The sequence below is a fragment of the Polypterus senegalus genome, chromosome 5 (genome assembly GCF_016835505.1).
Source record: "Polypterus senegalus isolate Bchr_013 chromosome 5, ASM1683550v1, whole genome shotgun sequence".
Taxonomy (NCBI): domain Eukaryota; kingdom Metazoa; phylum Chordata; class Cladistia; order Polypteriformes; family Polypteridae; genus Polypterus; species Polypterus senegalus.
The window spans coordinates 98,935,664-98,959,480 of NC_053158.1; the positions used below are offsets into that span (position 1 = coordinate 98,935,664).

Below are 23,817 nucleotides of genomic sequence, written 5' to 3' on the forward strand. Positions count from 1 at the left end.
TGCTGGTACTGTGGAGAACATGGACACTTGCAGCGTGACTGCCCCAGTAGGGCTAAACAAGAGGATTCCCAAGTAAGCATTGTGCCGGAAAACGACATGGGACCAGTGTAGGAGGGACAACGCTGGCCCCAAGAACAGTCCCTGTTGGTCAGTTGGGTGAGGGAGATTACCTTTCTGTTTTGATTGGCGGCCATGTATGCAAGGCACTGGTGGATACAGGGTCAACTGCATCTATTATCCATCCTGACATGTTGGATGTGGCGGTCCTATGTACAGCAATTCTATTAAGTTGATGACAGCTACAGGTGAGATGACTCCCATATTAGGCAGAGCATAAGCAGACATTTGTATTGCTGAGAAGCAGTTGGTGCAGGATGCCTGGGTGGCTAATATCAACAACTCCTGTATCTTTGGACTTGATTTCTTACAAGCAGCTGGAGCGCGAATAGATCTTCGAATTGGGACTCTGTATCTTCAAGGCATTAGGACACTCCCCTTGTTAGGGCATCAGCAAGGCAGAAGGGAACCACCAGTGGTGGCTCCCCAAGAATAATATTCCCACTAACATCACTCAACCCGTACCAGCAATGAAGGTTGTCCGCACTGTTTGGAATGCCAACAGGAAAGGGTTAACACACAAGCAACAGCGCCAGCTCTGGCAGTTTTTACATGACTTTAGGGACCGTTTTGCTACCTCTGCAGATGATATTGACCAGACTCCTCTTGTGCAGTATGACATCAATACTGGGAGTCCTTCCCCTATCAAACAGTGCCCCCGACGTATGCCACTAGCTAAGCAGACAGCAGCTGAGAACATTCTGCTGGATTAGGATTAGGACAGGCCAGGATTATCAAACCCTCTGAGTCTCCGTGGGTATCTCCTGTGGTTCTTGTCCCCAAGAAGGATGGCAAGTGGCATTTTTGTGTTGATTACCGGTGGGTAAATGCTGTAACCATCAAGGACTCCTATCCGTTGCCTCGCATTGATGAGTCCCTTGATTTGGTGGCAGGATCAGCATGGTTTTCATCACTAGACCTGCACAGTGGCTACTGACAGGTGTCGCTAACACCTGAAGCTCGACCTAAGACTGCATTCTCCACAGGAAAGTGACTCTGGCAGTTCCGAGTTATGCCTTTTGGTCTTTGCAATGCTCCAGCTACCTTTGAACGGTTAATGGATAAGGTATTGGCAGGTATGTCTGGTACTCAATGCCTTATCTACTTAGATAATTTACTGGTTCATAGCAAGATATTCCAGGAGGCTCTGGAGTTCTTGAGGGAGGTTCTGCAGAAGCTTTGTGTGGCCAACCTTAAACTTCATCCTGATAAGTGCCACCTTCTCTGGAGAGAAGTGTCATTTCTGGGTCACTGTGTGAGTCAAAGAGGTGTCACCACAGAGAAAGATAAGGTGTCTGTTGTGCAAGAGTGGCCAGAGCCACAGAATCAAAGACAGATTCGGGAATTTCTTGGACTGGCCTCTAACTATAGGCAATTTGTACCTGAATTTGCCACTATTGCTCCACCCTTGCATCGTTTATTGAGCCCAGATGAAGCATTCCAGTGGGGGGGGGACCAACAAGCCACTTTCTGTAAATTGAAAGAAGCCCTTTGCGGTGCACTGATCTTGGCTCCACCTAATATTGACCTGCCATTCCTCCTTGACACCGATGTCTGTGATGTGGGCTTAGGGGCTGTGCTGTAACAGCGGCACCCAGAGGGAGAGCGTGTGGTGGCTTACTATAGTCGTGCTCTCAGAAGAGCTGAGAGGAATTATTGTGTGAGTCGGAGGGAGCTCCTCGCCCTGGTGGAATCTGTTGGTCACTTCAAGCACTACCTGTGTGGCCTCTCTTTTGTGGTCCGCACTGATCATGCTGCTCTCCAGTGGTTACTGTCTTTTCGAGAACCTGAGGATCAGATTGCTCATTGGTTGGAGGAGCTTCAGACTTACCACTTTCAAGAAGAGCATCGACCTGGAGAGCAACACAAGAATGCAGATGCTCTGTCTCGACGACCCTGCACAGATCAGGAGTGTGCCTATTGTGAGAAAAGGGAGAGTCAAGATCAAAGCTGTGAGGATCCTGATAAGGCTCAGTGCCAAGCTCTTTCAGTGCCAGGTTGTGCCCAAGAATTGCGAGTCAGTTAGGAATGTGACCCTGAGGTCAAGAATGTTCTCCACTGGAAAGAGGAACAGCATCGTCCCTACTGGGAGGAAGTGGCACTTGAGTCACCTGCAGTTAAGGGTCTTTGGTCCCAGTGGGACAGCTTGGTTGTGGAAGAGGGAGTATTGATGGAGGGACGCTGCAACTGGAGAGAAGGGAGGTGGCAGGTCGTTGTACCACAACAGCCGCGTGAAGAGATCCTGAGGAACATGCATGGAACGCTTGGAGTTGGTCATTTTGGAGTCACCAAGACCTTAAGGCGGGTGAGGAAGACGTTTTATTGGGGACAGTGCAGGCGCAATGTAGAGGACTACTGCCGCAGGTGTGATTTATGCACAGCCAGGAAAGGACACCAAGGAAGGTCTACTGCCCCACTACAACAGTATCAGGTAGGGACTCCAATGGAACAGGTGGCAATTGACATTCATAGGCCATTTCCCTGCTCAGCTATGGAGAATCAGTTTGTTTTAGTCGCAATGGACTATTTTACCAAGTGGTCCTATGCACTACCTAATCAAGAAGCTGAGACTGTTGCTGAAGCTCTAATTGCAGGATTCTTTAGTCAGTTTGGGATGCCTGTCAAACTGAATTCAGACCAAGGGAGAAACTTTGAAAGCCAGGTCTTTCAAAAGGTATGTGAGAGGCTTGGCATCCAGAAAACCCGAACCACCCCCCTACACCCCCAGAGTGATGGGCTAGCCGAGCGGTTTATCCAGACTCTGACAACACAGCTGGCTCTTACCACCTCTAAAGACCAAAACGACTGGGACCAGCAGCTGGCTCTGGTTTTAATGGCCTGCCGATCTGCTGTGCAGGAATCCTCTGGATGCACCCCTGCTTTATTAATGCTGGGATGAGAGCTGTGAACATTGTTTGCACTTGTATATGGTGTTCCCCCTGACACCCCAGCTGAACCTTCAGGCCCTGACTATGCTCATAAGTTGCAGGATCGATTGGAGGTGGCACCGGATAAGAGTAGCAGCAGAGAAACAAAAGCGCCACTATGATATTCGGGTTCGGGGGCAGCCTTTTCAAGCAGGCAATTAGGTTTGGGTTTATGGGCCAAAGAGACAGAAGGGATGCTCTCCAAAACTGGACAGTCCTTGGGTGGGACCCTGTCAAGTGTTGAAATGGGTGGGGGAGGTTGTTTACTGGGTCCAGTTACCACCTCCGGGCAGTAGAGTGTTTTTGCATCAGGACCGTCTGGCCAGCTACAGAGGTTGTGCTCCTTCACAACCTACACCCATGACTGCCACAACACCTTCCACAAATCCTGCCTCAGATGTTACACCACTTGCCCGGCCTGACTCCACTAACAGACAGCTGCCAAGACATCTGCATGATTATGTGCTTCCTCTGGGACGAGGAGCTGAGGAGGGGGCAGTGTGACGTGTCTTGCCATTGCTTGGGCTGTAGGGAATTGAAGCAGTGTTGGGGTGGAGTCTTGGGGGAACACTGCTTGTAAGGGCTTGGGGCACCTCCCTAGAGAGAAATGAGTGACAGGGATCTGGGTTAATTAACGGTGCGTGATAAAAAGGGGAGGTGGTGGCTGGAAGTGGTAGTTGGAGGGGCTGGAAAAAAGAGGAGAACAGCATCAGGTGGAAAAAGGAAGTAAATGTTTAAAGAGAGGTAGATAGGACGAAGGTGATTAGTCTTTATTATTTTGGAGGTGTCCCTGTGACCCAGACAACGGGCGGTGGTAGGGCACCGTTTATATCTTGGCATATTGAATAAAAAGCCAGTCGGCATTTGGAAGACTTCCCCGGACAAGCGGCTCCTGAGTGTGTTTATTCGATGGGACATCACTATAATATATATATATATATATATATATATATATATATATATATATATATATATACACACAATGTGGCAAAGTATTATTCTTGATCCTGGTACCTAGTTTTCTATTACTGATTAAATAGCATGGTCGAGTTCAGTACTGATTTTTTTTTTTTAAATTACAGACTTGAATATGACATTATTTTTTTGTATTTTTTATATATATTTCCAGGTTTGTTTCTAAGAAAGTAATTTTAGTATAAACGTCACACATGTGAGCTTCATTACAGAAAAAAGGAGCTTGTTGAGTTGCTTCTGGATACTCATTTTAAGGGCTACTGTTAAACTGAAGCAAAAGTTCTACTCATGAATCAGTGCAGTAAATAGCAAAGCTGAAGAGGTCCTGAAGATACAATGATAAAAAATAAGCAGCTTGTGTCAACCGAAAACTATATCAGTGTTTAATGTTAGCCAGACCTATAATTTAAGTGAATGTACAATCAGCAGTACAGTTTTTACAGCTGCCTGCAGCTTGTCTGCAGTTTTACTGTCCACCATAAGAGGGAAATAGAACTTTGCTTATGTTCATTTTTACAGAAAACCTGAATTTGGATGTGAAGCGATTGTCCCTTTTATTTACAAGTGGCAGGTATTACATATACTGTTAATTATGTTATAATGTTAATAATTATGTTATATAATGTTAATTATAAAGACAGAAAGGCAATGTGGCTATAGAAGGAGAAGAAAAGGCTTTGTATCATCACTTAAAGCTGTGTTTTCTTTTTCGTTTTTCAGTTTAAATGCAATCTCGGAAAAACAGATGCAGTTACTTCAGTATATTTTACAGAACACCAGAGAAAATTATTATTATTTTTTTTTTTTATAATTTTACATAATGCAGTCAACGAGGGCATACTATGATGTTCCTGTTCATGGAATATAAACAAAATATTAAAACAAAAATGGCAAACTAAACTATTCATAATTTGGGATTTATATTGAAGATCGAACATTAAATATGAACATTAACAACTTGCACTTGCAAACTTGCAATTTTGTTTGATTTACTAGTTATATAAATTATTGGAAATGATGTCAAACTTATTCAAAGGTCAATAAATCAAATGTCAGCCAGGGTTTCCTGTTTTATTTTTAATAGTTCTATTGTTTAATTGTATAAAACAAGGCATTGTGATCCAACCACTTACTTCCCTTGTACTTTTTCAGTCTCCAGAACTGTGAACAGCAGAAACATCTTTCACACTATTTTTTTGTAAAAAAAAAAAATGCACATTCTTGCTGTGCACAGTAAGTTAGTAATCTATATTATTATAAACATATTTCTTTCATATTTTTATTGTTTAATAACATAAATTTTAAACTTTTTTGTTTTTACTATTCTACTAAATGTTTGAAATGCAAGCCATTAGCAAGTACAGTTTTTTAATGGTGCTTTTTTGTGTTAGCCTATTGTTGTATAAATAAACCACTTTTTTAAATTTGAAAATGTACACATACATACATAAATACATATATACATACATGTATATATAAATAAATAAATAACCTAAAGCATGTTGCAGATAAAATGTACATTTATAAAACAAGCAGCACAAACACATGATCTCAGTCATTTTTAAAGAGTACAGTCTACTACAATAAAATAAATGCATTTTCTGCTATATAATAAGAAAAAGTACAAATAATAAAATAGATATTGACTTCTGATAAACCCTGTGCTTTAGGCAAATGTAACACATTTTAGCCTGAGAAGCAAAACATGATAGTAAAAGTCTCAATACAAAGAGCAATGCCTCTAAAAATAAAAAAAAAGAGAATTTGCTGACCTGAATAGTGTACAATTATGATTAACAATTCATTATGCAACACAGTTTTCAAGTTTTCTTCAAGTATTTGAGGACATAAATAAGTTTACTTAAATGGAAATTTGCCATTCAGATGCATACCACGTGCTTCAAATGTTGCTTAAATGTGCAAATGCCACATATGTTTGCTGGGAGTTGCTAAAAAAGACCTGTATACTCAAAAGAACTGAAGCAAATAATTTGCATCCTTTGTATAAAAGAGGGAAAACAATCCCACTATTGTGAGAGTAAGAGTTTGGAACCTTAGTTGTAACCTGCAGTCTTTTGCAACACAATGGAATACAGGGACACAACTCATTTGTGAAGGCAGACAACATTTTTAAAGTATACAGAAATGAACTTTAACAATACATAATATTGAGCACAATTGCAAATCATGTTTAAAATTTCACAGAACACTCAGAGGTATGTGTCTTTCAGGAGTTCCAGGATAATGGTCTAGATAGGTGCGTTTCTAGTACGCTGTAGGCAGCTCACATACGCAGATCCCACGCAAAGTGTAACAGCAAAACATTTCTTTAAAGGTTTTGCGCATCTCTTGACTTCGGAAAGCATAGATGAGGGGGTCAATAACTGAATTGCACATAATTAGAATGAGGTACATGTTGAAGTGAGACATGAAGCAGAGGCAATAAGGATTCTGGGGACAAGAAATGATGAGGATGAGATGAAGGAAAAATGGTGCCCAGCAAACAACAAAAACTCCTAGCAAGATGGTCAAGGTGATCGCTCCTTTCATATTGGCACCTTGCCGGATTGTGCCATTGCCCGGAAGAGCGGCAATCCTTTTCATGTGCAGCCGTGCCAACATGAACATATGAACATATAGAGATGCCATGAGGGCAAGCATGGTGAAGAACATCGTAATAAGACAAATAATGACAGTTGTGCTTTCAGAATAAATAATGAAGAGAATACCAGAGACTATGCAGAATGACCAAATGCAACCAATAATCATTATAGCCCTCCTAATCGTCATAATGTTATGATAGCGCAGGGCGTAAAAAATAGTGATGTACCTATCAACAGCAATTGCCAGCAAACTACAAATACATGCCAGCAGTGAGCTGCAAATCATGGAATCAATTACATTGTCCATATTTTTGGTTAAGTTGTCTTGGATTTTTAGATCACCACTGGTAATCAGTGCAATGACAATAGTTTCCCAGGCATTTGAAACACTAACCAGCATATCAGCCACAGCCAAACTGCAAATGAAAAAGTACATAGGAGAGTGCAGGTTCTTGTTTTTGATGATTGCTGCAATGACAAGTATGTTTTCCAAAAGGCTCACAATGCCAAGGGTTACAAACACCTCTGTGGCTATAAAAAGCTGCTCATAGCATCCAGAAGGATGGTTTTCTCTGGAATTATTAGTCCCAGATAAAGTCCCCAAAGTGTGGTTTCTAGAGTGGTACACTTGATTTATTCCATTATGTGATGTGGAGTTCATTTTCTGTATCAAGAATCCCCTTGTTGTTTTCACCATCCCAGCAAGCAATCAGTTAAATCAGTAATGAGGTTTCCTCTGCTTAGATTCACAAAGCAGCCCTGTAGGTGAAAGCTCTCATGCAGCATGTTCAACAGCCCGACATCTAGGCAATATCTGGACACATGCATCTGGCAGCACTGCAAACAGTAAATGGCATCTTTACTTACAGGAATCTTGTGGAAATCCATTTGCCAACTTTCATCTTTTTGAACAAGCTTCATTCTCTCTGGCCATTGGGCACTCAGCAAAATCAACTCAGCAAAACCATTTTAGAAGTATTCCAGATATGAGAACGAAGAATAAATGAGGTAACCTGTAAAATAGTAGACATTTCATTCAGAGTGCAGCAAAGAAAGACTCTTTCATTGGAGTGCTCACAATCTTATTATCATCTCTGTCTCTTTTGCTGACTGTAGCTCTCTCTGCCAGCATTATAGGACTCCACAGAGCACTAAGCTTTCCAACTCCTCCCCTGAGTTTGCATCAGCCAATGGTATTGAAAGTGGGGAAAGAACCACTGGATTATTAGTACATTTACAGACTGCTATTTTTACTTTCTTGTTTAATGTGTAGTCCTTGAGTTTGTGGAATTGCCATCACATTTATAACAGAACACCTTTATTTCTTGTGCTGCTTTCCCACACAGGTATATCATATATTTGAGTGAAAAAATATAAAAATCTGAATTTCACAAAACTAAGTATGTCTCAAGCATGCTTTAATCTAATATAAGAAAAATAATTTCCTTGTGTATAAAGAAAACTGTTAATGTTAAATGTTAATATGATGCAAGGCACTGAAATAAAATGCAAAAAAATATCTGAATATTTTAAATGGAGTCATTCATGATGCAGTACAATATCTAAGAGAAATAAAAGTGTGAATGCAGTTAACATAGCTTTGTTTAATGTTTTAATTCTTTTGAAGAATGTTGTGATGTTGATCTCAGGGAAGGTATTTATATTATCAAGTTAATATTTTTTGAATAATGGATAGATGACAAAGAAGCTCTAACGTATCAAATAATGTTTAATTAAAACTTTGACATTTCAAATTTAAAAGGAGAATTTATTTTTTAATATTCTTTAGGGTTTTTAAGAATTATAGATTAAAAAATATACATTGTTTTAAGAATTATAGATTTAAAAATATACATTTTTTAAGAATTATAAGGATTTTATGTTATAATTAATACTACTGTATTTCAAATAGGTCCTCCTAATTGGAAAGTGGCTAGTGCTGTTGTACAGTTAAATGAAGACAGTGTGAAGTGTGTATGCTTTTAGAGGGTTTTCTTTCACATTAAAAAGAATCTATGCATGAATGCATAATTATGCTCTGTGATATTAAAAATGAATACATATTCCTGTACTGGGATACGTGAGGTAAATGAATGATTGAACCAAGCATTGTGGCACACCTGGAAAACACTACTGTCTCAATTACATTTGGGCATGGAATTGTTACGACTAGGAGTCCCAAGACACACAAGTCCCAAAAGTATGTTTTTAATAATGACCACTAGAGGGGAATATATCGCTAAGCCCGGATAATATCGCTAGATAAATGGGCAAACAAAGAAACTTCAAAAAAATTAAAAGGTTTTATTCTTTACAAAAATGCTTTGTCATAGAGAGAAGTTCCATAGAGCACAATGGCAAAATAGAATTGCATAGAAACACAAGCCAATCCAAGGCAAACACAAAAAAAACAGAGCAAAAAAAAAAAAGCACAAGTACACAAAAACACTAGAACTCACCAAACTCCCAGAATGCGTTCAAAATGAGAAACTGTGGGAGACCCTCTAGATTTAAAGGGTGGAGGCCAGCACCTGGCAGTGATTGGCAGGTGACCTCACCTCTTGGGGAACCACCGACAAAACACACGGAATATAACGCAGGCAGCTTACATATACAGACACAATCAAAAACAAACAATAATGCAAATACTCAACAAAATTAACATTTACATAAATGAAAGAAACAAAATTGAGCAAAACAGACCTAAAACATGGATTTGAATCTCAGCCGGGTTTGGGAGCAACCTTCGCTGAAACAGAACATAAATATCTTTTGTTAGATGTTAGCCTAATACAGGTACACCATGTGTTCATATGGAATGAGTCCTGAAGACTGTAGTTATTTGGTCAGATGCATTACAGTATGTCTTAAGGAGTGCTTCGCAGTAACATACAAATAACTTTTTGCTTTTCATTGTATGCTGCCATCATGCACACTGAATATTCACAGACCCTGAAACTGCTAAAAGAAAATTTGAAACAGATGGATTGTTTCATGGTTCAATAACAGGGTAGATGTAAACGCATCCCATATAAATTAATCAAAGCAAGTACTAAGGAAAAGATTGAGCATTGTCTCTCAAGAATAGCTGTATTAACAAATAGTCAGGCTGGGTTCAGATGGATCAGAGAAAAAAAGACATACAGTGCATTCAGAAATTATTCAGACTCCTTCACTTTTCAGTTTGTTATGATGTAGCCTTGTGCTAATATCATTTAAAGGAATTGTTTTATCCTAGATCAAGCAACACTCAATATATGAGAAGGACAAAGTAAAAACAGGACTTTGGAAACTTTTTGAACATTTATTAAATTGACACAATTATTCAGATCCTTTCCTATGACGCTTGAAATTTGGCTCAAGTGCATCACATTCTAATGATTTCTACACCTTATTTGGAGTTCACCTGTGATTAATTCAATTGATTTGACATGCTCATGGAAGGCACAAGCCTGTCTATAAACATTCCTGAAGTTGACAGAACAAAAACCACACCATGAGGTCAAAGGAATTGCCAGCTGAGTTTAGATTGTGTCGAGGCACAGATTTGGGGAAGGTTACACAAAATGTTGGCAGCATTGAAGATTCTCATGAGCACAAGGGCCTTCATAACTCTTAAATAATAGACATTTAGAACAAACACGACTCCTCATAGAGCTGGTCACCTGAGCAATCAGGGAAGAATGACCATGGGACCTGAAAATAGTTGTCCAGCAATGGTCTCCATCCAAACTGACAGAGCTTGAGAGGATCTACAGAGAGGAATGGCAGAAAATTCCCAAATTGTGTGATGCTTGTCACATCAAGCCCATGGAGATTTCAGGCTGTATTTGCGGTGAAAGGGCTTTAAGTTAGTTCTGAGGAATATCTGGTTTCAATGGGATATTTCAGATGTTCATTTTAATAAATTTGCAAATATTTCTTAAGTCCTGTTTTCTTTTTTGTCATTGAGTGTTGCCTCATCAGGTAAAAAAATGATCTCTCTATTATAATAAAAAAAATCTTGGGATGAGACGTGACTTTTTCAGAGAGATTATTTCACGTCCCGAGAGATGAGACTTTGTGCCAAGAGATATAACCACGCCCGGGGCTGGAAATAAAAGACAAAGAGTAGATGACAAAGTAGAACATTGAAACGAATTCAAAAATGTAGGTGTGATAAACATGCAAAGCAGGTTAGAGATAATGAAAGTACTAAAATTTGAAAGTCTCTAGTAAAGATTGAATTTTACAAACAAATGGAAATTATTACTCTGTGAAATAACGGAACAGCAAAAAGAGATTGAATATATTGTTCGGATTTAAGCTTTAAGTCGGAGAATTGTAGATCGTCTAATTCATGTTGCCATCAGGGAACAGTAGTGTTTCTTCCCAATGAAGAGGCGTATCAGCGAGAATTAAAAGATTTGTTGTTTGGTGAAAGTGTAATCCACATATGCGAACATCAAAGATGCGAATTGGCTGGTGTGTATCGCAGGCTGGGGGGATTGGCAACTGAAGCGAGCAGGGGGCGAAGCCCCCTAGTTTTAAATAGTTTAAACATGAGGCCTCAATGTAAAAATGTGCAATAAAGTGAAGGGCTATGAATAATTTCTGAATACATAATAGTAGTGGTAGATAAAATCCAGATAAGAGCAACTAGGCTGATTCTGTGAGTGAGAGATATGAGCTATGAGAAATGTTTGAAGTAGTTAAGCCTTTTAGTTTAAACAAACAGAAATTAATAGTTGAAATGATTCAAGCATTTAAAATAATGAAAGGAATCCATATAGTGTATCCCCAGTGTTATTTTAAAATAAATTCTTCATTAATAAAAGTTGGAAACAGGTTGAGGCAAATATTTGTACAAATGTGAAGGATCTGGATGAGACTAGAAAGTATTACAATTTGTGTAATAGAGCTTCATGTGCAATAAGGTTTTATGTTGAATGTTTGTGTTCTACCTCATTTCTTATCATATCCTTTCATAATTATATATATATATATATATATATATATATATATATATATATATATATATATATATATATATATATATATATATATATATATATATATAGGCAAAGGAAGAAGATGAGTCATGTATCAGACAGCTGGCTGAGTCATGGCAAACAAAAACTCCATCAACAGACATTGGACATGAACCCAGCATACTCAGGCTTAAAAAGAAAACTTTATGACCAACACCCTCTGAATTCCACCTTATTTATATACACTGTGGATCTGGAAGTATTCACAGCGCATCACTTTTTCCACATTTTATTATGTTACAGCCTTATTCCAAAATGGACTAAATTCATTTTTTTCCTCAGAATTCTACACACAACACCTCATAATGACATTGTGAAAAAAGTTCCTTCAAAAAGGACCTTCAAAGCAGCAGAATTTTTTCTGTAACCTCCCCCAGATTTGTGCCTCAAGCCAATCCTGTCTCGGAGGTCTACAGACAATTCCTTTGACTTCATGCTTGGTTTGTGCTCTGACATGAACTGTCAACTATTGGGACCTTTTATAGACAGGTGTGTGCCTTTCCAAATCATGTCCAATCAACTGAATTTACCACAGGTGGACTCCAATTAAGATGCAAAAACAGCTCAATTTTGAGCTTCATGGCAAAGGCTGTGAATACTTATGTACATGTGATTTCTCAGTTTTTTTTTTTTAATACATTTGCAAAAACCTCAAGTAAACTTTTTTCACGTTGTCATTATGGGATGTTGTGTGTAGAATTCTGAGGAAAAAATAAATTTAATCCATTTTGGAATAAGGCTGTAACATAACAAAATGTGGAAAAAGTGATGCGCTGTGAATACTTTCCGGATGCACTGTATATATATATATATATATATATATATATATATATATACACTCACCTAAAGGATTATTAGGAACACCATACTAATACAGTGTTTGACCCCTTTTCGCCTTCAGAACTGCCTTAATTCTACTTGGCATTGATTCAACAAGGTGCTGAAAGCATTCTTTAGAAATGTTGGCCCATATTGATAGGATAGCATCTTGCAGTTGATGGAGATTTGTGGGATGCACATCCAGGGCACGAAGCTCCCGTTCCACCATATCCCAAAGATGCTCTATTGGGTTGAGATCTGGTGACTGTGGGGGCCATTTTAGTACAGTGAACTCATTGTCATGTTCAATAAACCAATTTGAAATGATTCGAGCTTTGTCACATGGTTCATTATCCTGCTGGAAGTAGCCATCAGAGGATGGGTAAATGGTGGTCATGAAGGGATGGACATGGTCAGAAACAATGCTCAGGTGGCCCGTGGCATTTAAACGATGCCCAATTGTCACTAAGGGGCCTAAAGTGTGCCAAGAAAACATCCCCTACACCATTACACCACCACCAGCAGCCTGCACAGTGGTAACAAGGCATGATGGATCCATGTTCTCATTCTGTTTACGCCAAATTCTGACTCTACCATTTGAATGTCTCAACAGAAATCGAGACTCATCAGACCAGGCAACATTTTTCCAGTCTTCAACTGTCCAATTTTGGTGAGCTTGTGCAAATTGTAGCCTCTTTTTCCTATTTGTAGTGGAGATGAGTGGTACCCGGTGGGGTCTTCTGCTGTTGTAGCCCATCCGCCTCAAGGTTGTGCGTGTTGTGGCTTCACAAATGCTTTGCTGCATACCTCGGTTGTAACGAGTGGTTATTTCAGTCAAAGTTGCTCTTCTATCAGCTTGAATCAGTCGGCCCATTCTCCTCTGACCTCTAGCATCAACAAGGCATTTTCGCCCACAGGACTGCCGCATACTGGATGTTTTTCCCTTTTCACACCATTCTTTGTAAACCCTAGAAATGGTTGTGCATGAAAATCCCAGTAACTGAGCAGATTGTGAATTACTCAGACCGGCCCGTCTGGCACCAACAACCATGCCACGCTCAAAATTGCTTAAATCACCTTTCTTTCCCATTCTGACATTCAGTTTGGAGTTCAGGAGATTGTCTTGACCAGGACCACACCCCTAAATACATTGAAGCAACTGCCATGTGATTGGTTGATTAGATAATTGCATTAATTAGAAATTGAACAGGTGTTCCTAATAATCCTTTAGGTGAGTGTATATATATATATATATATATATATATATATATATATATATATATATATACACTATATATATATATATATATATATATATATATATATATATATATATATATATATTGACACTGCAGGGACTGCACCTGATTTTGTTGTATTTGTTACAATGACAATAAAGATATTCTGATATTAGCTATTGGCTAAACAAACAAGCTTAGTGGAAGGAACAGTCTCACCTTGTTAGTCAAATTGTGTATGTTCTTAATAAATCAAAGACACAAATTACCAAGTAGTGTGTTAGACAATAAGATTTTCGGGACTTTCTTAACTTCAGCTTGTTTAGCTGAATGGCTGGTTCTCATCAAAACTGTAATTTTCTTAACATACCCTTTTATGTAGTTGTACACAATATACAAGACATATTTTAAATTTACTGCTTTCATGTACTGTCTTTTTGACTGTATTTTTACTTTTTTCCAGGTACACACGACTAACCCTTTAGCTCTGCCTTAAAAAATGGTTTGCTTTATTGGCATAACCATGTCACAGTATATACGATGGAAGTAATATAACTGTGCTAAAACAGTACATATGATGGAAGAAATATAAATGGGCTAATTTACTTTAATAGGGAATGATAAAAATTCTATAAAGATAGATAGATAGACAGATAGATAGATAGATAGATATACTTGAACTAGTAGATAGATTTTGATTTGAAATAAAAATGCCACAGCTGAATTTACAAATGACCTAGCTTGCTTCAGGACCCTGGAGAGCAGCCTCCTGTTTCATGGTATCTGTAATTATTTCTTTGCAGTATTAAGGTATTGACCTTCTGTGTTTCACAGAAACCTGCACACTATTAGACATATTTCTCCTCCCAGCTTATTTATAAAAAAAATTCTTTGTTTGACAGAGGTGTACACCAGCTTTAACTCTACTGCAAAGCAATCTTTTGTAATTTGTCTTGTTTAGAAGCATCACTGCAATATTCACTTACCCTGATAAATTAACAAATGTGCATTTTCTTAAATACCAGGAAACTTTTACACAAATATGAGAAGCAGCAACTCTCTGACAGATAATTCCTCCAGATGATTTTATTAACTGTCAAGCTGTAAATATGAATGGATTTATAGATTGACAAACTGAGAGATTTTAATATTACATAATTGCCTGAAGAACACAGTTGATTCTATTTTTCAAAACAGTAACAAAAAACTTACACAACTGCATTCACAAGACAGGCTTTTAATGACAAGTGTACTGTAGATTGGCTAAAATGGGAAATGAAAATATGCATACCTGAGAAACATAGTGAAATTATGTTAAAATATACAGAACAGTTAAGGGTTTCTGGAACTGAGTACTATAAAAACATCTAGAGTGGTTTTATATAAAATATCTTAAAAGGAAAGGTTATTTCCAAAACCCTGCTGAGTGTATTTGAAGAGAATCAAATGCTGCATTTTAGGTTTTATAAAGAATTGGTTCTAATATAGTTGTTGTCATAATTTATATATTTTAATTCCATCTATATGTATTTCACCTCAGATCTGCAAAGGGACTAATTATTTTTTAAATGGATTTATTGTGTTGATATTAAATGAACAAAAACTACAGTTACAAGAAACTGGAAAGCATTTGTTTCCATTTTAGTATAAAGTAGACAAAAATATAAATGCAGCACATATTATCAGCAACCAATCTTTTTTCATGTAGACCTACAAAAGACAGATTTTGTTAAAATAAAATCTGAAAGTAAAATAATTTTCAACCCTAGTATGACTAGGTACATAGCCAGAAACACATTGGGATATGGTGCCAGTCCATTACAGTGCACATGTATACGGCTCCACATACACTCATAGTGGGACAACTTTAAAATCACCAGTTAACCTAAGTGACAAGTCTTTGTACATGTGGAAGGAAAACCAATGAGTATAATGGAAGATTGTGAAAAATGCACAAAATGACCAGTTATATGATGACACTGCCAATCCCCCCACCAGTATTTTTCAATATTTTTTATCAGGAGCCCTTCATTTCTTTATAGTTGCTCCTTTTGTGAATTACACTCTTCAATTGTCATCTATAGATATAGGAAAACATCCTGAGAATACTCAGGTGTTTTAATTTCAGTGTAACATTTTCAGGTATTCAGGATGGAAATGTTTGCATAATAGTGGGAATCGTATAAGTATATAAAAGCCAGAAAGGATCCTACTATGTTGGGCCCTTGAACAAGGCCCTTAACGTGAAATTGCTACAAATCAAAAACTGAAAAAAAAAAAAAACATGTGGCAATGGACTGAATTAAGCAGGTTTGAGAATGTTGTGTAAAAACACATGAAACTATACCTCATTTGTAATTTGTAAAAAATGTATTCTACAAAAGTAGCCCTCCAATTTCATATGGTTTTTTAGGGTTTCTGGCATTTCATTGCTGTATTAATCATAATTAGTCCCATTTTATGTAGATTATTTAAATTTTGCTCAGACTTTTATCCAAAACATTGTTTTTTATAATTTACAAACATGTATACTGTGCTGGAAAAGATGTCTGTGTCATTCAAACATTTATATTTGTATATGCATTCCTCCATGTATTTTCGAAGATGACTGCTAAACCACCATGCTCTCTTATATTAAAATAGCAATGGAATTGTCCTGCTTTATTAAATTAATATTAGGCCTGAGACTTGCATTACATGATAGGTATACATCCTACAATGTACTACACAATGGAACATTAAAGTCATACTTATGCAGAGTCTAGCTTGTTAAAAAGGAGAAAAAAATGTCTGTAAAAATGAAACCACATTTACTTGCAATCTAGACTGTTTCAGAGCAGTTATCTTTGCTGTTTAGGCATCAGGCTTCATATCTCTCAACTGGACCCTGTGCTCAGTTTTGTTACACCTATGTGAGTTATTTCCAGGTACTCCAATTTTTCACCATTTCCCAAAAACACCAATGACACATTATGAGCTCAGCCACAGTTTCTTCTCATTGCACATAAAACAGGATACATCAAACAGAAAAGATTCTCTTCTGTTTGTCAGGTCCAAAAAAACAGCATTCTTTATTCCTTCTTATTGCATTATATGCATTGTGAATCACATTTTTGAATTTCCCCTCATGATTAATAAAGTTTAATCTAATCTAATCCATTCTAATCTACTCCATCAGTTGTCTTCTCTTATGCACACATAGCCCTGCCCCAACTAAAGACAAAATCACACCTGTTTTAAAATCAAACCAAGTCATTTACTAGTTTGAGTGAGTCAATGGGCATGTCACATTGTGCTACTGGCTTTGTGGGAATGTGCTACCAATTTCCTCTGACTTGCTAAGATTATGTAAATTATGGCTATAACTCAAAATAGCTTGAAAGATTGCGTAATGTGACATAGCCTTTAGATGATAGGCAATTTCAAGTTAGCTCCTTCTGAGTATCTGTGTGCTTTTTGAAGGACTGTCTTATTCAGTATTACTTGTTGTTTTGCTCTCAGTGGCAGTATTCAGTTTTTTAGTTTGGAAAAGGGATTGGATATTCATGTTGTTTTACAACTGATTTTGTTGTTAGATCTTCAATCCAAATGTTGGGAGCTTTCCATTTTCACAAAAGCCCTTCCAGCCTTTAGTGCATCCATAGAAATTTTTTTTTCTGTTTTCTTTCATATAAATATGGCAAATACATGTGCTGGAATGTCTTATCCTGTCTAACATCCAGATGTGACACTTTCTTCACCAAAATCATCACATTCCTGGCAGTTTTAGCAGCTTAGTCACTTTACATTAACTGTGTGTTTTAATAGGTAGCATTGTAGCCTATTCTTCATATTCCAAATAAATGAGGTTATAATTTATTTAATTTCTTAAAGAAAATTTTATTAATGTATGGGGATGCTCTGAAATAGAAATAGAAGCTTGGGAAGGATGTTCATCTTGACTGTGTTGATTCTCCCTGCTAATGTGAGATGGAGGGCAGACCATCTATTTACATCTTGTTTATTTTTTTCTCATGACGATGATATGCTACAGTATATATCAGACCCACACACCTCCATACCAGTAGTTCTCAATACACTAGCAGAATTTCAAAAGATATCTGGACTTGAAATTAATTTGAATAAAAATGTGCTTTTTCCAGTGAACTCTATAGCACAAAATATTAGACTGGACACTTTCCATTTTATTTTGGCAGATCAGTTCAAATACTTAGGAGTAAACATCACAAGCAAATATAAGGATCTTGCTATTAGCTTTACCCCTCCTTGAGCCGTCACCTTATCGTGGTGGAGGGGTTTGCGTGTCCCAATGATCCTAGGAGCTATGTTGTCCGGGGCTTTATGCCCCTGGTAGGGCCACCCAAGGCAAACTGGTCCTAGGTGAGGGATGAGACAAAGAACGGTTCCAAACCTCCAATGAAGAATAAAAACTGTGGACGACGTTTTCCCTTGCCCGGACGCGGGTCACCGGGCCCCCCTCTGGAGCCAGGCCTGGGGGTGGGGCTCGATGGCGAGCGCCTGGTGGCGGGCCTGCACCCATGGGCTCGGCCGGGCACAGCCGAAGAGGTAGCGTGGGTCCTCCTCCCATGGGCTCACCACCTATGGGAGGGGCCAAGGAGGTTGGGTGCAGTGTGAGTTGGGTGGTGGCGGGGCGGGACCTTGGCGGTCTGATCCTCGGCTACAGAAACTGGCTCTTGGTACGTGGAATGTCACCTCTCTGAAGGGGAAGGAGCCTGAGCTAGTGCGCGAGGTTGAGAGGTTCCGACTAGATATAGTTGGACTCACCTCGACGCACAGCTTGGACTCTGGAACCAATCTCCTTGAGAGGGCTGGACTCTCTACCACTCTGGAGTTGCCCCCGGTGAGAGGCCCCAAGCAGGTGTGGGCATACTTATTGCCCCCACTGGAGCCTGTGCATTGGGGCTTACCCCAGTGGACGAGAGGGTGGCCTCTCTCGCCTTCGGGTGGGGGGAAGGGTCCTGACTGTTGTTTGTGCATATGCACCGAACAGCAGTTTGGAGTATCCACCCTTTTTGGAGTCTCTGGAGGGGGTGCTAGAGGGCATACCTTCTGGGGATTCCCTCGTTTTGCTGGGAGACTTCAATGCTCACGTGGGCAATGACAGTGAGACCTGGAAGGGCGTGATTGGGAGGAATGGCCCCGATCTGAACCCGAGCGGTGTTTTGTTATTGGACTTCTGTGCTCGCCACGGATTGTCCATAATGAACACCATGTTCAAGCATAAGGGTGTTCATATGTGCACTTGGCACCAGGACACCCTAGGCCTCAGTTCGATGATCGACTTTGTGGTTGTGTCGTCGGACTTGCGCCATATGTCTTGGACACTTGGGTGAAGAGAGGGCAGAGCTGTCAACTGATCACCACCTGGTGGTGAGTTGGCTTCATGGTGGGGGAAGATGCCGGTCAGACCTGGTAGGCCCAAACGTGTTGTGAGGGTCTGCTGGGAACGGCTGGCAGAGACCCCTGTCAGAAGTAGCTTCAACTCCCACCTCGGCAGAACTTCGACCACGTCCCGAGGGAGGTGGGGGACATTGAGTCCGAATGGGCCATGTTCCGTGCCTCTATTGTTGAGGCGGCTGACCGGAGCTGTGGCCGCAAGGTGGTCGGTGCCTGTCGTGGCGGCAATCCCCGAACCCGTTGGTGGACACCGGCGGTGAGGGATGCCGTCAAGCTGAAGAAGGAGTCCTATAGGACTTTTTTGTCCTGTGGGTCTCTGGAGGCAGCTGATAGGTACCGCAGGCCAAGCGGAATGCGGCTTCGGTTGTTGCTGAGGCCAAAACTCAGGCATGGGAGGAGTTTGGAGAGGCCATGGAGAACGACTTTTGGACGGCTTCGAGGAGATTCTGGTCCACCGTCCGGCGTCTCAGGAAGGGGAAGCAGTGCAGTGTCAACACTGTATATGGTGGGGATGGTGTGCTGCTGACCTCGACTCGGGACGTTGTGGGTCGGTGGGGGGAGTACTTCGAAGACCTCCTCAATCCCACTAACATGCCTTCCAATGAGGAAGCAGAGCCTGGGGACTCTGAGGTGGGCTCTCCCATCTCTGGGACTGAAGTCACCGAGGTGGTCAAAAAACTCCTTGGTGGCAGGGCCCCGGGGGTGGATGAGATATGCCCGAGTTCCTTAAGGCTCTGGATGTTGTAGGACTGTCTTGGTTGACACGTCTCTGCAACATCGCATGGACATCGGGACAGTGCCTCTGGATTGGCAGACCGGGGTGGTGGTCCCCCTCTTTAAAAAGGGGGACCGGAGGGTGTGTTCCAACTATAGAGGGATCACACTCCTCAGCCTCCCTGGAAAAGTCTATTCGGGGGTTCTGGAGAGGAGGGTCCGTCGGATAGTCGAACCTCGGATTCAGGAGGAACAGTGTGGTTTTCGTCCTGGTCGCGGAACAGTGGACCAGCTCTTCACCCTTAGCAGGATCCTGGAGGGTGCATGGGAGTTTGCCCAACCAGTCTACATGTGTTTTGTGGACTTGGAAAAGGCTTGACCGTGTCCCTCGGGGAATCCTGTGGGGGGTGCTCTGGGAGTATGGGGTACCGGACCCCCTGATAAGAGCTGTTCGGTCCCTGTACAACCGGTGTCAGAGCTTGGTCCGCATTGCTGGCACTAAGGCGAGCCCGTTTCCAGTGAGAGTTGGACTCCACCAGGGCTGCCCTTTGTCACCGATTCTGTTCATAACTTTTATGGACAGAATTTCTAGGCGCAGCCAGGGTGTTGAAGGGGTCCGGTTTGGTGGACTCAGGATTGGGTCACTGCTTTTTGCAGATGATGTTGTCCTGTTTGCTTCATCAGGCCGTGATCTTCAGCTCTCTCTGGATCGGTTCGCAGCTGAGTGTGAAGCGGCTGGGATGAGAATCAGCACCTCCAAATCCGAGACCATGGTCCTCAGCCGGAAAAGGGTGGAGTGCCCTCTCAGGGTTGGGGGAGAGATCCTGCCCCAAGTGGAGGAGTTCAAGTATCTCGGGGTCTTGTTCACGAGTGAGGGAAGAATGGATCGTGAGATTGACAGGCGGATCGGTGCGGCATCCGCAGTGATGCAGGCTCTGCATCGGTCTGTCGTGGTGAAAAAAGAGCTGAGCCGTAAGGCAAAGCTCTCAATTTACCAGTCGATCTACGTTCCTACCCTCACCTATGGTCATGAGCTATGGGTAGTGACCGAAAGAACGAGATCGTGAATACAAGCGGCTGAAATGAGTTTCCTTAGCAGGGTGTCTGGGCTTTCCCTTAAGGATAGGGTGAGAAGCTCAGTCATCCGGGAGGGGCTCAGAGTAGAGCCGCTGCTCCTCCGCATCGAGAGGAGTCAGATGAGGTGGCTCGGGCATCTGATCAGGATGCCTCCTGGACGCCTCCCTGGTGAGGTGTTCCGGGCACGTCCAACCGGGAGGAGGCCCGGGGAAGACCCAGGACACGCTGGAGGGACTATGTCTCTCGGCTGGCCTGGGAACGCCTTGGGATTCTCCCGGAAGAGCTGGAAGAAGTGGCCGGGAGAGGGAAGTCTGGGCTTCTCTGCTTAAGCTGCTACCCCCGCGACCCGACCTTGGATAAGCGGAAGAGGATGGATGGATGGATGGCTATTAGCTTTAGAAAAAATGAAACAAGATGTTTTCCCTTTTTATTATAACAACTTTAAAAGAGCAGTGTTAGGAAAGCTACTTCAACCGATAGATAGATAGATAGATAGATAGATAGATAGATAGATAGATAGATAGATAGATAGATAGATAGATAGATAGATAGATAGATAGATAGATAGATAGATAGATAGATAGATAGATACTTTATTAATCCCAAGGGGAAATTCACATACTCCAGCAAAATGTGTCTTATAGAGGCTGCTGACTTATACTTTTGCTGTACCTGTAAAGTAGGGTGCCATTTAGTTTAATCCTGCAAAGCATTTAATAATTCAACTTAAAATCTTTCATTGATCATATTTATTTAATTTAAAATTGTATAAAATGGATCCAAGGCATGATCCAACCTTCGAGCATTGCTATCTAGTTTTAGCCTCAATGGGCAACATTTTTTTTTATCATTTTGGACAAAATTCTTTGAATGTCTATCATACAGCCTTGGTGTCACTATCACTCCTAACCTATTAACAGCTGTGTTTGGTGTTTGGATGGGCTTAAAGTGGAGAAGGACACATTTTTCTTTCACCACTGGCACTCCATAAATGTATTAAATCCTGCTGCTCCACACTCTTCATGCACCCCACTAGTATTGTGGGGCCAGATGCGATTCTCAAATGAGAACAACTTGTCATAATGTTTATACTGAATAACAGAGAAACCTGCAGCTCTCAGGAATTTCTCCAGTCTGTGCACTTTAAACTGCCGGGGTTTCAGAAAGAGAAAAAAGTAACTGAAAGATTTGATGCTGAGAGAAAATAAAAAGCTAAATTTGCTGTTACCAATTAAGGACATTAGCAGCACAAAGTAACTGAAGTGTGTGGCAGATGGCTGGGGGTCCTGCCCAGCTGGGATGCCTGGAGGGGCTGGGAGATAAGCAGTACCTTCCCCAGGCCACGAGGGCCACGGGAGCACAGCTTGGAAGCTTGACCCAGTTGAGGCCCAGGGTCACTGCCAGGGGGCGCCTGGATACTTGTGCAGCCCTGGAAGACAGCACTTCTGCCACACAAGGAAGTGCTGCCAGGCCAGGGATGGTGTATGCCCGGAGTGCTTCTGGGTGCAAGGGCAGCATTTCTGCCACACTGGGAAGTGCTGCTGGAAGTTCATCATCAAGCACCTGGAGAACATCAGGGGAATATATAAAAGAGGCCGCCTCACTCCATTCCAGCAGCCAGAGTCAGGTGGAAGTGGACAGAGCTTGCCTGGGAAGTGTTGGAGGTGACAGAAAGAAGAAGAAGAAGAAGGGAGTTGAAAAGGACTGTGTGTTTGGGTGATTACTGTACTGGGGGTTGGACTTGTAAATAGGAGCTGCAAATAAACGTGTGTTTGAGACATTCTGTGTCTGCCTGTGTGTGTTGGTCCGAGTATTTCCACAAGCGTAACGATTAATTTGTACATGTAATAAGCACTGAGACAGAGGGGATACATATACCACATGTTTAAGAAGTTTTTCAGTTTGCTAAAAAATTTTTCTGTCATTTTGACTATTGCATCACTATATGGCATAACAACAGCAAATAGAGTTTACATAAGCATTGTGGTCTATAGGTATACACATACAAATAAAAAGCCATGGCTATATTCTGGCATTGCATGTATGCATTTTCAATTAGACAGTTACATTAGTTTCCTTTAGTTATTTGTTTAGACGTGCAGTCAAAAGCTCTATGGATAAAAGTGGACATGGTGTCAACTTATATAATCTTCTTTGTTTCCCGTTACCAGTGGCTAAGAAGTACTCTTGATGCTTGTGTGATTGGCACTATTTACTGAATATATATAAATATAGAAATAGATATGGCCAGGAATACTCAAGGAGCACAAAAATTTACATTGGGATACCAGCCAGACAACCTCATTTAATGAAAGAAACACTTGTGGCTTGCCAAAGAAAGGAAAGTCATCCAATTTAGCTTTTTAAATAACAAAATAGTTAATTTTTGTATTTATAGCAAAGCCGATCTGTCGGCTTCAGGAAGCCCAGGAGCACCTTCCACATTCAGTTTCAGGGCCCAAATGAGATATGGTGCTTGGGGTATGCCTCTTTATATTGTGGAAGGGGTTGGGGTCAGGCACTGAGATTCTTCTTTGTACTACAAAAGGAAGTGAGAGAATGGTTAGGAACAGCACCTCCTCCTGGTCTGGGAAAGAATCACTTACCTTAGTTAATTCCTGAAGGTGACCCTGGATGCCTATCAGTACTATCTTTGATGAAGTTAGAAAACTCTTGCAATTGCTTGCAACCAGTCGAAGAATAAACTGCTTCTGTTCCTAATCCTTTGTCAGTATCTCATTGTACATTTGATAATACTTATTCCTCTTCCTGCTGTGTTGTTCACTACTGTCATGCATGCCGGCAGTTCACAAACTCATTAAAGATTTGATGTATTGTGGGGGGTTTTTGAGAAACATCAGAAACCTTTCTTTGTCTTTTTCTATAAGAACATCAAAGA

At 40.7% G+C, this 23,817-nt stretch overlaps 1 protein-coding gene across 1 annotated transcript; it reads right to left on the reverse strand.

The window, feature by feature from the left end:
* Nucleotides 1-5,521: 5,521 nt before the first annotated feature.
* Nucleotides 5,522-7,490, reverse strand: mc4r (melanocortin 4 receptor). The gene has a single exon (XM_039753154.1). It carries the CDS (start codon nt 7,317-7,319, stop codon nt 6,285-6,287), a length of 1,035 nt encoding a protein of 344 aa, XP_039609088.1. The 5' UTR covers nt 7,320-7,490; the 3' UTR covers nt 5,522-6,284.
* Nucleotides 7,491-23,817: the final 16,327 nt, after the last annotated feature.